The sequence below is a fragment of the Lepidochelys olivacea genome (genome assembly GCF_965140295.1).
Source record: "Lepidochelys olivacea isolate rLepOli2 genome assembly, chromosome: 1".
Lineage (NCBI taxonomy): Eukaryota > Metazoa > Chordata > Testudines > Cheloniidae > Lepidochelys > Lepidochelys olivacea.
This window is the reverse complement of record NC_140411.1, coordinates 8,892,520-8,908,646: the sequence shown is the minus strand read 5'-3', so window position 1 is coordinate 8,908,646 and position 16,127 is coordinate 8,892,520. Positions and strand designations below refer to the sequence as shown.

Genomic DNA, 16,127 nt, shown 5'->3' with positions numbered 1-16,127 from the left:
CCTCCTTTTTTTTTTTTTTGCAGATACAGACTAACACGGCTGCTACTCTGAAACTAAAGTCAGAGTATCTGTAAGCAGTTCAATTCCTGGGTTCAATTCCTGGCTTCTCCGCTGGCCTGCTGGGTGACCTTGGACAAATCACTTCTCTCTCTATGCCTAAATTTTCCCATCTGTAAAATGGGGATAATGATACCAACCTCCTTTGTAAAGCAGTTTGAAAAGCACTACATAAGAGCTAGGTATTATCATTATGTCATGGGTTGCTGGGTGGGAGGGGTCACATTGTGCATTATGTCCTATCTACTCTGAAAGATTATGAGCACCATCCAGGTAATACACAACAGATTTGTTTATTTCCTTCCAGGAATAAGCTGTTCTTGTATAAGGCACCCTCAAACCAGCATAACCACAATGTAACCCTTTTGCTAGAAAATTACCTCCTTCCCCCACCACACACACACACACACTCTTTAAAATCAGTGCAAAACTTGTGCATGGACCAGGCCTTAAACCAAACTCAGCATGTCCACATTGCCATTTGTGCCCGTCTAAAGGAATCCATTTTAAAATCAGCTTAAGTCCAAGGAAGGCAAATGGTTAGGGCCCGACCAAATTCATGGTCATAGGATTTTAAAAATCGTAAATTTCTTGATTTTAGCTATTACATCTGAAATTCTACAGTGTTGTAATTGTAGGGATCCTGACCCAAAAAGGAGTTGTGAAGGGGTTGCAAGGTTATTGTAGAACTAGATAAGTTCATGGAGCATAGGTCCATCAATGTCTATTAGCCAGGACGGACAGGGATGGTGTCCCTAGCCTCTGTTTGCCAGAAGCTGGGAATGGGCGACAGGGGATGGATCACTTGATGATTCCCTGTTCTGTTCATTCCCTCTGGGGGAACCTGGCATTGACCATTGTCAGAAGACAGGATACTGGGCTGGATGGACCTTTGGTCTGACCCAGTATGGCCGCTATTATGTTCTTATGGGCTGCAATTCTGCTACCCTTACTTCTGCACTGCTGCTGGCAGGGCACCGTCTTCAGAGCTGGGGCCCGTCCAACAGCCACCACTATCCGCCTGCCCAGCTCTGAAGGCAGCACAGAAGTGAGTGTGGCAATAACTGCCCTAAAGTAACCTTGTGACCCCTGCAACTTCCTTTTGGATAAGGACCCCCAATTTGAGAAACGCTGGTCTTCCCCATGAAATCTGTACAGCAAAGGGTAAAAGCACACAAAAGACTGGATTTCACGGTCCATGATATGTTTTTCAAGGACATGAATTTGGCAGGACCCTACAAAGGAAAAGCGCAAGGTGGTGGAAGGGGGGAACAGACGAGGGAGGGAAGATCAAAGGAGGCAGAAGGCCAAATTCTTTGCTCGTGAAAAGAAGCCACAGTGCAGCCAGAAGGGCTCCCATCCCACACCGCTTCCTGCCAGGCCAGGACCCAAGCAGGAGGGGGCATTCCTGTCCCTCCTCCCCTACCCCCGTGACTCTGCCCTCAAGGGCCACAGCTACCCGCAGGGCCGCTGTGGCTTGCAGCTCCATGGGGCAGGCCAGCCCAGGGCTGCAGGGGCAGCGTGGGGCAGGCTTGGGCAGCGTGGGCAGGAAGGCAGGGGCTGTGGGGGCAGGGGCAGCATGGGGCAGGCCCAGGGCTGTGGATGCAAGGGCAGGAAGGCAAGGGCAGCAGAGGCAGCATGGCAGGGGCAGCGTGGGGCAGGCCTGGGACTGCAGGGACCAGGGGCACCGTGGGGCAGGTGGGCAGGGGCAGCATGGACAGGAGGGCAGGGGCTGCGGGTGTAGGGGCAGTAGGGCAGGGCACTGTGGGGCAGGCTCAGGGGCAGGGGCAGGCAGAAGCAGCGGAGGGCAGGCTCAGGGGCAGTGTGCGGTAGGCTCAGGGCTGTGGGTGTAGGGGCAGGAGCGCAGGGCAGCGGGGGGCAGGCTCAGGGGCAGCGGGGGGCAGGCCCAGGGGCAGAGACGGGGCTGCGGGTATAGGTGCAGGAGGGCAGGGCAGCGGGGGGCAGGCTCAGGGGCACCGTGGAGCAGTAGGGCAGGGTACCGTGCGGCAGGCTCAGGGTCAGCGTGGGGCAGGAGCGCAAGGCAGCGGGGTGCAGGCAGGAGCAGCGTGGTGGGGCAGGCTCAGGGGCACCGTGGGGCAGTAGGGCAGGGGCACCGTGGGGCAGGCTTGGGGACAGCGGGGGGCAGTGGCAGGCTCAGGGGCAGCGGGGGGCAGGAGCGCAGGGCAGCAGGGGGCAGGCTTGGGGCAGGGGGGCAGGCTCCGGGGCACCATGGGGCAGGCTGGGGGCAGCGGGGGGCAGGAGCGCAGAGCACCGTGGGGCAGGCAGGGGCAGCGTGGGGCAGGCTCGGGGGCACCGTGGGGCAGGGGCAGGCTCGGGGGCACCATGTGGCAGGCTCGGGGGCACCATGGGGCAGGCTGGGGGCAGCATGGGGCAGGAGCGCGGGGCAGCGGGGGGCAGGCAGGGGCAGCGGGGGACAGGGGCAGGCTCGGGGGCACCATGGGGCAGGCTGGGGGCAGCATGGGGCAGGAGCGCGGGGCAGCGGGGGACAGGGGCAGGCTCGGGGGCACCATGGGGCAGGCTGGGGGCAGCATGGGGCAGGCAGGGGCAGCGGGGGGCAGGGGCAGGCTCGGGGGCACCGTGGGGCAGGGAGCCGGCGCCGGGCGGAGCGGGCGGCCCGGGGGGCGGAGCGCGGGGCGGTCCCGCAGCCGGCCGGAGAAGGGCGGAAGGGGAAGCAGGTGAGCGGAGGCTCGGCGCAGCCCGCGGCGGGCCGGGGAATGAGGCCGGGCCAGCGTGGGGGGCCGGTTCTAGGCCGAGGGGCCGGGCCCGGGCCCTGCATGAGCTGAAGCGGCCGGGTCTCAGCCTGCCGGAGGCCGCCGCACCGCTGGGCGCGGGGGAAGGAGGGGAGCCCCCGCGGGTGCGGATCCGGGGCGGCGTGGGGCAGGGTCTGGGGGGTGTTGAGAGGCAGGAGCCGGGGGAGGGGTTGGGGGATAAGAGTTGGGGTGTGGCGGGGGGGTTGGGGGCAGGAGCCGGGGCAGACAGTGGGGAGGGGTTGTGGGGGGAGGGCAGGAGCTGGGGGACGGGTTATGGGGCAGGCGTGGGGGGGAGGTGCAGGAGCCTGGGGAGGGGTTGGAGGGCAGGCATGTGGGGGGGTAGGAAACAGGGGAGGGGGTGGGGACAGGAATAGGGTTGGAGGGAGGAGCCGGTGTCTTAGAAGGAGGGTCAGTGGGGTTTCTGTTTTGCCACCCCCCACGCTGGCTGAGGTGGGAGAACTTGGGCAGCGGCTTTGGGGGCATCTTTTAGGAGAGCACAGCCTGGGGGCTTGGGGACTCCACCTTACTCCCCAAAGGTGCTTGCTGCATGGTTGTGGCTGTGATCGAACTCGGCGGGTGTGTGGCTGAGTTTCGCTCTGTGTTTCGGGGCAAACTTGCCTAAGGCCCAGGCAAAGACTGTCTCTCCCAGCTCTGGCGGCCAATCCCACACCGCAGGAGCTCAGAGGAAGGCGCTTCCACAGAGGGGGGTGTTCATGTGTGTCCTTCCTTCCTTCCTTCCCTCCCAGTAACTGGGGATGTTTGCTTAAAATGCAGACTGCCCTGGTCTTTTACCAGAAGGGGCTGACAAAGGAGGTGACCACCCCAGTGGCTTCGGTCTGTGTGCACAGGGACCACTTGCCTGTCTCTGGGTTACAAGCCAGGATGACTGTGTCACCTCTGGCCTCCCTGCCTGAGTAGGAAAGGGATGCTCTGTGTTTAAAGACGCTTTCCCTCACCTGCAGGTCTAGTGGTCAGTGATTTCCAGGCTGGACAAAGCCATGGATAGAATAGACTGGGGAGAACAATCCTGCATTAGCTGGGGAGACTAGAATGGACTAAATTCGCTTCTATTCTGTGACTGTATTGTTACGTTTGAGTTGCTTCCCTCTAAGGGTAGGTCTACACTTAGGATGGCGTGTAGAGTACAGACACTGCATGCCCAGGTAACATGGTGTCACGGAGTCCCTGGGCGATGCTCTGGAACTGCTCCCCATGAAGCCAGTCAGGACTCTGGGGAAGTCTCCTTTCTGTGAGCAGCCTGTCTTCAGGACACACAGCTTCCACCTTCCTGGGTCTGACCTCGGAGCATTCAGCATCCTCTGCCCCTCCGTGTGCTTCCCCCAGTGAGTCTGATCAGGCAGGGCTCCTGAGGAAGCCAGAGGGCCCTGCACCCCAACTTCACAGTCAGACGTGACTCTCAGCCAGCCAGTAAAACAGAGGTTTATTAGACGACAGGAACATGGTCTAAAACAGAGCTTGCAGGTGCAGAGAACAGGACCCCTCAGCTGGGTCCATTTTCGGGGGCAGTGAGCCAGACAACCACTTCTGCACTTCACTCAATGTCCCACCCAGCCCCAAACTGAAAACTCCCTCCAGCCCCTCCTCCTCTGGGCTTTGTTCCTTTCCCCGGGCCAGGAGGTCACCTGATTCCTTTGTTCGCCAACCCTTTAGTTCTCACCTTGCAGGGGGGAAGGGCCCAGGCCATCAGTTGCCAGGAAACAGGGTGTCGGCCATTCTCTGTGTCCAGACCCCTGCACACACCTGCCCTCTAGGGATCTGCAATGATTATACACCCTTACCCCACCACCTAGATACTTAAGAACTGCTTAGGGGAAACTGAGGCACCCCCACACTATTCAGAGGAGACATTAAGAATAGCCCCACTTCATCACACTCTTCTGTGACTGTATTGTTACGTTCGAGTTGCTTCCCGCTAAGGGTAGGTCTACACTTAGGATGGCGTGTAGAGTACAGACACTGCATGCCCAGCTAACATGGGTATGAATAGCAGTGTAGCCGGTGAGGCATGGCTTAGGCAAGTGTAGACAAGGCCTTAGTGCAGGGGTGGGCAAACTTTTGGCCCGAGGGCCACATCTGGGTATGGAAATTGTATGGCAGGCCATGAATGCTCATGAAATTGGGGGTTGGGGTGTGACTGGGGGTGCGGGCTCTGGGGTGGGGTTGGGGGTGCAGGACGGTGCTCCAGGATGTGACCAAGGGGTTTGGAGGGTGGGAGGGGGATCAGGGCTGGGAGGGGGGGCAGGGGTGCAGGCTCCAGGCAGCGCTTACCTCAAGCAGCTCCCAGAAGCAGCAGCATGTCCCCCCTCCGGCTCCAATGTGGAGGCATGGCCAGGCAGCTCTGCGCACTGCCCTGTCTGCAGGCGCCGCCCTTGTAGCTCCCATTGGCTGCAGTTCCCGGCCAATGGGAGCTGCGGGGGCAGCGTCCGGAGCCCCCTGACTGCTCTTACAGGTAAGAGCTGGAGGGGGGACATGCCACTGCTTCCAGGAGCTGTGTGGAGCAGGGCAAGCCCCAGACCCTGCTCCCCGGAGGAAGCTCGAGGACAGGATTAAAATGTCTGGAGGGCCAGATGCGGCCCCTAGGCCGTAGTTTGCCCACCCCTGCCTTAGTGGCCCAAACTAACCATTGCCCCATCGTTTTTGATGCTGTAACCCTATTGCCTCTGACGTGATGAAGGCTGATCTATAGAACTGAAATTCTTAGAATGCAGATGCGACTCCCATAAGATTATGGCACAGATAAATAACAATGTTTCCTTAATAGAGCCACAGCTGTGTGCTTAGTGCGGACAAATGAGGAGACACTGTCCCTGACTCCAGGAGCTCATAACCTAAAGCAGACACCAGCAGGGAAAAAACGCAGTTCAGATGCCAACTATTAAATCCGGTCCTGACTTACACCCTGTGTGGTAATTGGCTTCATGGCAGGTTTGTCCCGGTTGTATAAGGTGTGAGGTAGGGACAGCCTGACTATTTTCAGGGCCCCTCCTCAGCAATCTCAGGCCCGGATCCAGAGAGTAGCTGAGCATTTGTAACTCCCATTGTCTTCAGTGGGGATGGTGGGTGCACAGTCCTGGGGTTTAGGCCATAGGCTTGCATGACCCATTTGCAATCCCTTCCTGGCGCTGGCCCTAGAAGGGGGAACGGGTACCTGAATCAGTTTAGGTGTAGCTTTCTCACCCCAGCTGCCATAGGGGAGCCTTAAACAATGAGTAGCTGAGTGTGAGTATGGAGATCCAAGCAATTGTTCATATTGTTTGTATTTAAGGACCAGCCCTGGGTATATGCAGATTCGAACGCAGGATTACAGGGGTGAAAGGCTCTTGCAGTACAGTATAGGAAAGAAAGAGTTAATACCACACCAGTCCTTCCCAGGAAGCAAATTCTGACAGCATGTTCAGTTTGACTTATACAGACGGTGTGCTTTCCAAATTCCCCCTTAAACTAGCCATCTTTGATAGCATGGCTGTTTACAAGTCCCAGCACTGTTCACGTCACTTCAAGTTTAATTAGTCAGCTTCATCTTTGGTGCCTCCCTGTACTTTCCCATCTTTGGTTTTGAATATTAAATTCCAAACATAAAGAGGCATGAAGATACACCTATTGCAAAGCATTCACATTTCTTAAGTTATTTCCTTCCATCACATTGCTGATTTGGTTCATAACACTTGTACGTCTAGCTTTTGGCAGTTTTTGTATTTGCGAAGCCCAGTGCCATGCTATATTTGTCCTGGGGCATTGTGAGATATATGCCTCAGCATGTGCGAGCAAGAATAAACATAGTACAATTTAGCATGATTACACAACACGTACATATTAGATTAATACCACACATATATTACCTATTAATATGGGGTGGGAGGAGTGTGCGTATATGTGACCATAATGCCTAGAGAGGCCTCACTGAGAGTGCTTAATCAGGCAAACTGCAAAGAATGGGGTAGGCATTCCCCAAAAGTGGTGGTCCTTCCTAAATAATTAGATTTACCCAGCCAGTAACGAAACAGTTTCTATATTACCTTACTGGTTACCAAGAAGCCCAAAAATACAGTTTCCCTTAAGTAATTCAGCCCTGGGCTCCCACCCGGACAGCCAAGTCAAATGTGGTGAGGATTACTTAAAATCTTTTTCACCATATATAAAGTTTTACCAATCCCAAGAGTTCAGAAATACTACCCAGCAGGTCAGTGAATATTTCAGATCTTACCCAAATACATGCTTCCAGCCAATTCTTATTAACTAAACTAAGATTTATTAAAAAGGAAAAGAAAGAGTTATTGTGGTTAAAGATCATTATGCATACAGATATAAGTATGCCAACATTTTTATGGCTGACTTACAACAACTCTTCCTCAGCTCTTGTCCCCTAATGCCCTACTCTACTTGCGCTACATTGATGACATCATCATCTGGACCCATGGAAAAGAAGCCCTTGAGGAATTCCACCATGATTTCAACAATTTCCATCCCACCATCAACCTCAGCCTGGACCAGTCCACACAAGAGATCCACTTCCTGAACACTACAGTGCTAATATGCGATGATCACATAAACACCACCGTATACCAGAAACCTACTGACTGCTATTCCTACCTACATGCCTCCAGCTTTCATCCAGACCACACCACACGATCCATTGTCTACAGCCAAGCTCTACAATACAACCGTATTTGCTCCAACCCCTCAGACAGAGACAAACACCTACAAGAGCTCTATCAAGCGTTCTTACAACTACAATACCCACCTGCTGAAGTGAAGAAACAGATTGACAGAGCCAGAAGAATACCCAGAAGTTACCTACTACAGGACAGGCCCAACAAAGAAAATAACAGAACCCCACTAGCCGTCACCTTCAACCCCCAACTAAAACCTCTCCAATGCATCATCAAGGATCTACAACCTATCCTGAAGGACAACCCATCACTCTCACAGATCTTGGGAGACAGGCCAGTCCTTGCTTACAGACAGCCCCTGAACCTGAAGCAAATACTCACCGGCAATCACACGCCACACAACAGAACCACTAACCTAGGAACCTATCCTTGCAACAAAGCCCGTTGCCAACTGTGTCCACATATCTATTCAGGGGACACCACCATAGGGCCTAATCACATCAGCCACACTATCAGAGGCTTGTTCACCTGCACATCTACCAATGTGATATGTGCCAGCCATGCCCCTCTGCCATGTACATTATCCAAACCGGACAGTCTCTATGTAAAAGAATAAATGGACACAAATCAGACATCAAGAATTATAACACTCAAAAACCAGTCGGAGAACACTTCAATCTCTTTGGTCACTCAATTACAGACCTAAAAGTGGCAATTCTTCAACAAAATAACTTGAAAAACAGACTCCAAGGAGAGACTGCTGAATTGGAGTTAATTTGCAAACTGGATACAATTAACTTAGGCTTGAATGAAGACTGAGAGTGGATGGGTTATTACACAAAGTAAAACTATTTCCCCATGTTTACCTCCCCCGCCCCACTGTTCCTCAGACGTTCTTGTCAACTGCTGGAAATGGCCCACCTTGATTATCACTACAAAAGGTTTTTCCCCCCTCGCTCTCCTGCTGGTAATAGCTCACCTTACCTGATCATTCTCATTACAGTGTGTATGGTAACACCCATTGTTTCATGTTCTCTGTGTATATAAATCTCCCCACTGTATTTTCCACTGAATGCATCCGATGAAGTGAGCTGTACAGCTCACGAAAGCTTCTGCGCAAATAAATTTGTTAGTCTCTAAGGAGCCACAAGTCCTCGTTTTCTTTTTGCGGATACAGACTAACACGGCTGCTACTCTGAAACAGATATGAGTATAGTTCTTAAGTCAGTTTCATAGCAGAGATGGTGAGCTGCCTGTAGAGCCTGGCAGCTGCGCCACAATGCTATCCAGAACCGCCTGGTGAAAGCCATCACACCGTGCTTAGGGGAGGTCGCCGTGAACTGCGCCATCCCCAGTACTGACAGCCAGTTGCGACCCGACGTGGGAGTCACCGACAAGGCCCAGAAAAAGATCATCCTTGTCGACATCACGGTCTCCTTCGAGAACAGGACCCTGGCCTTCCGCGAAGCCCAAGCTCGTAAGCTGGAAAAATACGCCCCACTGGCCGACACCCTGAGAGCGAAGGGCTACGAGGTGCAGATGGATGCCCTGATCGTCGGAGCCCTGGGCGCTTGGGACCCCTGCCACGAGTGTGTGCTGCGGACCTGTGGGATCGGTCGACGCTACACACGGCTCATGTGGCACTTCATGGTCTCGGACACCATCCGATGGTCCAGGGACATCTGCATCAAACACATCACCGGCCACCGACAGTACCAGGAGGTGTGAGCCGGTACGACATCGTGCATCAACTATGGAAAAGGGACTGAGAGACTTTTTCCATTGGACCATATGAACTGGAACCATAAACTCACTGAACATTAAATCCCACCAAATGAGGGTAGATCCATCCTCATCATCGTATCCACTCATTATACTCCACACCTGAACATAGCCATTATATGGAAAACATACCCCCGTATCTCAATGTCTGTACTTTGACCCATTAAACTTTTATCCCCAATCAGGAGATTGCAGATTATGTATTCCTTATGCCACCTGTTCCTAAACCGAATTTTGCAGCCCTTGATAATCTGTACCTTATTCCCTGATAACCAGAAACTTCTATGCTTAAACTCTGTACTGTTTTCTTTTTACTTCAACATTATCTTAATAAAATTATTAAATCTGTTCTTATCAGTTCTTCCAGAATTAATTCCATAGTCTATAGACCAATAGGCAATCCGTGTATAGAATTGGTTCAAATCCTTCCATAAGAATTTGCAGGGACATCCCAGGGTACCTGAAGACCTCAGTCTTGCAGCTTGCTTCCCCTGACAAAGTTTAAGCAGATGTGAGATGACAGGATCCTTGAGTTCTTTTATAGATCTCTGGCAGGTTACGATAGCCTCTTGATAGCAGATAATACAGTGGACCTTCCTTGGATGAAGAATAGATAATACACATTGTTGCTTTGAAGTCAATTCCTATTTGCTATGTAATCACAGGTAATTAGTTGCATTGATTAGCATAATGCAGTTGACCATTCAAACGTTCACAGGTAGTTTGCTACAAACTTCAAAGAGAAATAAAGACAATGATATTACACCACGTTTCATCTAATTGCTAATATTCCCTTTTGCTCTCTGTATCAATAGAATATTAGTAACAAAATGTTGCAGACAGAAACTGATGTTTAGCGTCTACATGCTAATTAGATCACACTGTTAAACTCCTAACGGTTTAACTCTGACAAAGACAGTTAGTATTTACTTCTAATTCTATGACAATATCGGTTTGCGTTTCAAAGGATTTAGTCCACTTACGTGGCTTTGATAATTATCTACAAGAAATGGCCCTGTTTACCATTTCAGTACTTCTCTAATATGTTCTTAAAAGTTGATGTGGGTCACTTTAGCCTGCTGGTTGCTTAACCCTTTCTGGCTCAGTGTCACAGTACATAACCTATATGTATTGGCTAACAGCCGATTACAGTTGTATGCATTTGACCCGCTGAAGTGCTCTTGGAGATGATTGTTGCAGTAGTAGAAAGGACATTCTTCAAATAGTTGCTTCTTGCTTTCAGGTCCAGCAACATGTTTCAGGTGCCACTGCCGCTGGATCGAGATGGGATCCTCTTCCGGCTCCGCTTTACCACCCTGGCTGTTGGGACCGTGTGTTGCCCGCTGTTTGGATTCCTTTTCTGCGTGATCTGGTCTCTGCTGTTCCACTTTCAGGAAACGACAGCTACTCACTGCGGTGTACGTGCCTTCAGCTTGGTAGAGAACTTACAGGGACCCACTAGACCCTGAGAGCAAAATCTGTTAAAGATGTGATTTCTCAAAGAATGGCAGTGTTGTCTAGTGAATAGAGTAGGAGACCTGGGCATCAGGAGTCCTGTGTTTTATTCCTGGCTTCCCTGGAGCTCAATAGGTGCTGTGTGAACTTGAGCAAGTTACTTTCTTTCTCTGTGCCTCAATTTCCTGATGTGGGAGCTAGGGATAGAACTTGCCCTTGTTAAGCACTCCGACATCTTAGAGAGCTGTAAATTGACCTATTCGCCTACAAAATCCCAATGCCTCTTCAACAAACTCTCCTTTTTCTCCCAGGTCCCCAATTACCTCCCCTCCATCAGTGCCGCGATTGGTGGCGAGACCCCTCAGCGCTACGTGTGGCGTTTCTGCATTGGCCTCCACTCGGCGCCCCGTTTCCTGGTGGCCATCGCGTACCGGAACCATTACCACAGCTGTCACTGCGCGCACCCTCGCTACCCACGGCTGTGCCGCATCAACTTCGCCCTCAACGTGCTCGAAAACCTCGCTCTCCTTTTGCTGACGTACGTCTCTTCCTCGGAAAACTATGGTAGGTTTCTACAGCGTGCTGTGCTGATTCTCTGGGTCGTAACAGTTGGGGTTCTGCACAGTCGTGAGTCACTTAATTACAGTTGTTTTTTTAATTTTTTTATTAGTGCTTATTTTTGGGATCATCGGTTCAGGAAAAAAATCAATAAAAATGCACACGTTCCATTAAAATCCATGGGCCCTGTATTAATAAAAATACCTGGGACTTGTATGTAGCAAGTGTTAACTAATTGATCCTCATGGTAGGGACGCTACATGGCCAAGATCACAGAGGAAGTCAGCGTTAGAGCTGGGATTGGAATTTAGGACTTCTTTGCTCAAAGTTGTGCACTCAGGCTGTGTCCCCCACTCTGCCACTTACCCCATTGCAATAAGAAACACTACAGTCCGGGTTGAGTCTGGCTTGCATTCTAACTGCTTCTTTAGTTGCTTATAACTTTATCTCCGATAATTTCCTGTGTTTGGTCTCAAGGAAGGTGCTCTCATGGACTGGTAACTGGTTAAAAGGCAGGAAACAAAGGGTAGGAATAAATGGTTAGTTTTCAGAACGGAGAGAGGTAAATAGTCGGGTCCCCCAGGGGTCTGTACTGGGACAAGTCCTGTTCAACATATTCATAAATGATCTGGAAAAAGGCATAAACAGTGAGGTGGCAAAATTTGCAGATGATACAAAACTACTCAAAATAGTTACGTCCCAGGCAGACGGTGAAGAGCTACAAAAGGATCCCGCAAAACTGGGTGACTGGGCAACAAAATGGCAGATGACATTCAATGTTGATGAATGCAAAGTAATGCACATTGGAAAACATAATCCCAACTATACATATGCAATGATGGGGTCTAAATTGGCTGTTACCACTCAAGAAAGAGATCTTGGTGTCATTGTGGATGGTTCTCTGAAAACATCCACTCCATGTGCAGCGGCAGTCAAAAAAACTAACAGAATGTTGGGAATCATTAAGACAGGGATAGACAGTAAGGCAGAAAATATCATATTGCCTCTGTATAAATCCATGGTACGCCCACCTCTTGAATACTGTGTGCAGATGTGGTCCTCCCATCTCAAAAAAGATATATTGGAATTGGAAAAGGTTCAGAAAAGGGCAACAAAAATTATTAGACATATGCAACAGCTTCTGTATGAGGAGAGATTAATAAGACTTGGACTTTTCAGCTTGGAAAAGAGACGACTAAGGGGGGATATGATAGAGGTCTATAAAATCATGAGTGGTGTGGAGAAAGTAAATCAGGAAGTGTTATTTACTCCTCCTCATAGCACAAGAACTAGGGGTCCCCAAATAAAATTAATAGACAGCAGGTTTAAAACAAACAAAAGGAAGTATTTTTTTCACACAACGCACAGTCGACCTGCGGAACTCTTTGCCAGAGGATGTTGTGAAGGCCAAGACACTAACAGGATTCAAAAAAGAACTAGATAAGTTCATGGAGGATAGGTCCATCAATGGCTATTAGCCAGAATGGGCAGGGATGGTGTCCCTAGCCTCTGTTTGCCAGAAGCCGAGAATGGGCAACGGGATGGATCACTTGATGATTCCCTGTTCTGTTCATTTCCTCTGGGGCACCTGGCTTTGGCCACTGTCCGAAGACAGAATACTGGGCTAGATGGATCTTTGGTCTGACCCAGTTTGGCCTTTCTTATGGAAGGTGAAGTTCTTGATTTTAAGTTAAAGCAAACTGCGTGGCCATTTTGTGTGGGGGGAGTATCTGTGCATGGTGGGCTAGGAGATGCGCTTCTCCCATCTGTTTGCAACTGGGTAAAAATGCGTGCAGTTGGGTAACTCGGTTTAGTTAGCATGGTTTAATTTTCAGGTGTAGAGACAGACTGGTGCAGTTGTAGTCTGAATGACAACCCTGTAAGAATGGCACGATGGGCCTTTGTATGTCTAGCATTTGTGCCAGGTTTTTGAGCTGTCACCCTGGGATCTCAAAGACAAGCTGAGTTCTTTCTGACTTGCATGTTCGCCCCAGTAACAAAGATTCTGCAAGTCAATTTCAGGCCTCAGTTACACCTGTGATAACCCCGTGAGCCCAGTTCATCCCTGGTGACTTCAGTGGAGTTCCGCCAGTGAAACCAGCCCATTGCTTTCAACTGGATCAAATTGGTGGAGGTGGCCGGCTTTTGGAAGGTAGTTGTGGTGGTGCGTGACCCAGACTGGAACGGGTCGGACCATGGCATCGCTGCCTGCAGACGGCAGTGGAAGCAGGAGGGCGGAAAGCGGGTTTCACTGAGTGCATGTGGGAAGAAGGTGCCATTTCTGTACCGGCAACTTTCTGAGTAGAAGCCCTGGTATGAGGCAGCGACCCTCAGCAAGCCGGGCTCTAAGGCACAACAGCAGGACCAGGGAGGCAGAGAGCAGCTGTCCTGCTGGGAGTCAGATCGGGGTGGAGCTGTCTCTGGTGCCTTGACTTGGTGGTGATGAGGTCCCGGCCTCAGTTTGCTTGGGACTGGTGATATTGCCAGGAAGGATCAGTGGCCTGTTGGCACTTGGCCGTAGACATCCGGTGTAGTGGGGAGGAAAACAGTGATGATTACACATCAGGGAGACAACCCCCAGCCCACTGAACTCAATGGGTCGTTTCCTATTGATTTCAAAGGGGCCAGGATTTCCCAGCAGGTAAATCGAGTGGGTGTGTGAAAAGACAGGGTCTTGCTATGCTGCCCCTGTCGGTGTGCAGGGCAAACAGCTCAGGAGGGTGGGAGATGCAGCACCTTTTAAGCTCTCAGTGTCTCGCAGGCTCCTGCTAGTCACTTGTCTTTCTACACATGCCCTCTGCCAGTTTGCCAGATACTCTGGTTCTGCTCACCCACTCGTTGCTGGGTTGGTGCTGTTTACAGGACCTTGTCCCTTGCTGCACTAGCCTGGAACCCCTGTTCACCTCCTCACTGAGTCAGGTCCAGACGCGTCCATTCTAGGCACTGGGCATTGTTAATGCCAGCTGTCATGGTTCACCTGTATTTCCCCCTCCGTGATCCAGCACGGGCATCCCCTCTCAGGCTTCCAGCTCCCCAGCCATCACTTCTCTGGGGTGGAGACCTGCGTCTCTCTCCCTCCTGACCAGGGCATTTCCAGGCTGCACAGCTCGCTGGCCAGGCTGTGAATACCCCAGCGAGGCAGACCGCCTCCGCAGGCCTGCTTTGCCTTCTCCTCAGAGGCTGTGAACAGTGAAGTTCCCACGCAGCTCTTGGGAAGCAAATTCATTGATGCCTAAGGTGGAGGCGCTGCAGAGAAAACGTGAAAAGCAAGCGACAAGCCTACCCCGGGGTGGGCAAACTTTTTGGCCCGATGGCCACATCTGGGTGGGGAAATTGCGTGCAGGGCCATGAATGTAGGGCTGGAATGGGGGTTGGGATGCGGGGTGTGAGAGGGGGTGCGGGGTGCAGGAAGGTGCTTAGGGCAAGGGGTTGGGGCAGAGGAGGGCTGTGGGGTGTACAAGAGGGCTCAGGGCAGGGGGTTGGGGTGCAGAAAGGGTGTGGGGTGCGGTGGGGGCTCAGGGCAGGGAGTTGGGGTGTGGCAGGGGGTTGGGGTGCAGGAGGGGTACGGGATGCGGCAGGGGGCTCAGGGCAGGGAGTTGGGGAGTGGCAGGGGATAGGGGTGCAGGAGGGGTGTGGGGTGCGGCAGAGGGCTCAGGGCAGGGAGTTCGGGTGTGGCAGGGGGTTGGGGTGCAGGAGGGATGTGGGGTGCGGCAGGGGGCTCAGGGCAGGGAGTTGGGGTGTGGCAGGGGGTTGGGGTGCAGGAGGGGTACGGGATGCGGCAGAGGGCTCAGGGCAGGGAGTTGGGGAGTGGCTGGGGATAGGGGTGCAGGAGGGGTGTGGAGTGCGGCGGGGGCTTAGGGCAGGGGGTTGGGGTGCAGGAGGGGTGCGGGGTGTGGCAGGGGGCTCAGGGCAGGGAGTTGGGGTGTGGCAGGGGGTTGGGGTGCAGGGTGCAGCAGGGGGCTCAAGGCAGGGAGTTGGGGTGCAGGAGGAGTGCGGGGCGCGGCAGGGGGCTCAGGGCAGGGAGTTGGGGTGTGGCAGGGGGTTGGGGTGCAGGAGGGGTGCGGGGCACAGCAGGGGGCTCAGGGCAGGGAGTTGGGGTGTGGCAGGGGGTTGGGGTGCAGGGCGCGGCAGGGGGTTGGGGTGTGGCAGGGGGTTGGGGTGCAGTAGGGGTGCGGGGCGCGGCAGGGGGCTCAGGGCAGGGAGTTGGGGTGTGGCAGGGGGTTGGGGTGCAGGAGGGGTGCGGGGCGCGGCAGGGGGCTCAGGGCAGGGAGTTGGGGTGTGGCAGGGGGTTGGGGTGCGGGGCACGGCAGGGGGCTCAGGGCAGGGGGTTGGGGTGTGGCAGGGGGTTGGGGTGCAGGAGGGGTGCGGGGCGCGGCAGGGGGCTCAGGGCAGGGAGTTGGGGTGTGTCAGGGGGTTGGGGTGCGGGGCGCGGCAGGGGGCTCAGGGCAGGGAGTTGGGGTGTGGCAGGGGGTTGGGGTGCAGGAGGGGTGCGGGGCGCGGCAGGGGGTTGGGGTGTGGCAGGGGGTTGGGGTGCAGGAAGGGTGCGGGGCGCGGCAGGGGGTTGGGGTGTGGCAGGGGGTTGGGGTGCAGGAGGGGTGCGGGGCGCGGCAGGGGGTTGGGGTGTGGCAGGGGGTTGGGGTGCAGGAGGGGTGCGGGGCGCGGCAGGGGGCTCAGGGCAGGGGGTTGGGGTGTGGTAGAGGGTTGGGGTGCAGGGTGTGGGCTCCGGCTCGGCACCGCTTACCTGGGGTGGCTCCGGGGTGGCAGCAGCACCCCGTCCCTGTGGCCTCCACGGGAGAGGAGGGCAGAGGGCTCTGCGGGCTGCCCCTGCCTGTGGTTGCCTCCCCTGAAGTTCCCATTGGCCGTGGTTCCCCGT

The 16,127-nt window shown here is 53.5% G+C and overlaps 1 protein-coding gene across 3 annotated transcripts in view; it reads left to right on the top strand.

Moving 5' to 3' along the window:
* Positions 1 to 2,678: 2,678 nt before the first annotated feature.
* PGAP2 (post-GPI attachment to proteins 2) overlaps positions 2,679 to 16,127 on the top strand; it is a 41,650-nt gene continuing 28,201 nt past the window's right edge. For 2 of the 3 annotated variants that reach the window (XM_084639127.1, XM_084639125.1), the window contains exons 1-3: positions 2,679 to 2,753; positions 10,485 to 10,659; positions 11,008 to 11,260. In XM_084639127.1, coding sequence (XP_084495253.1) covers positions 10,495 to 10,659; positions 11,008 to 11,260 — 418 coding nt within the window. In that variant the 5' untranslated portion in view covers positions 2,679 to 2,753; positions 10,485 to 10,494. The other variant, XM_084639126.1, reaches the window with a different exon arrangement.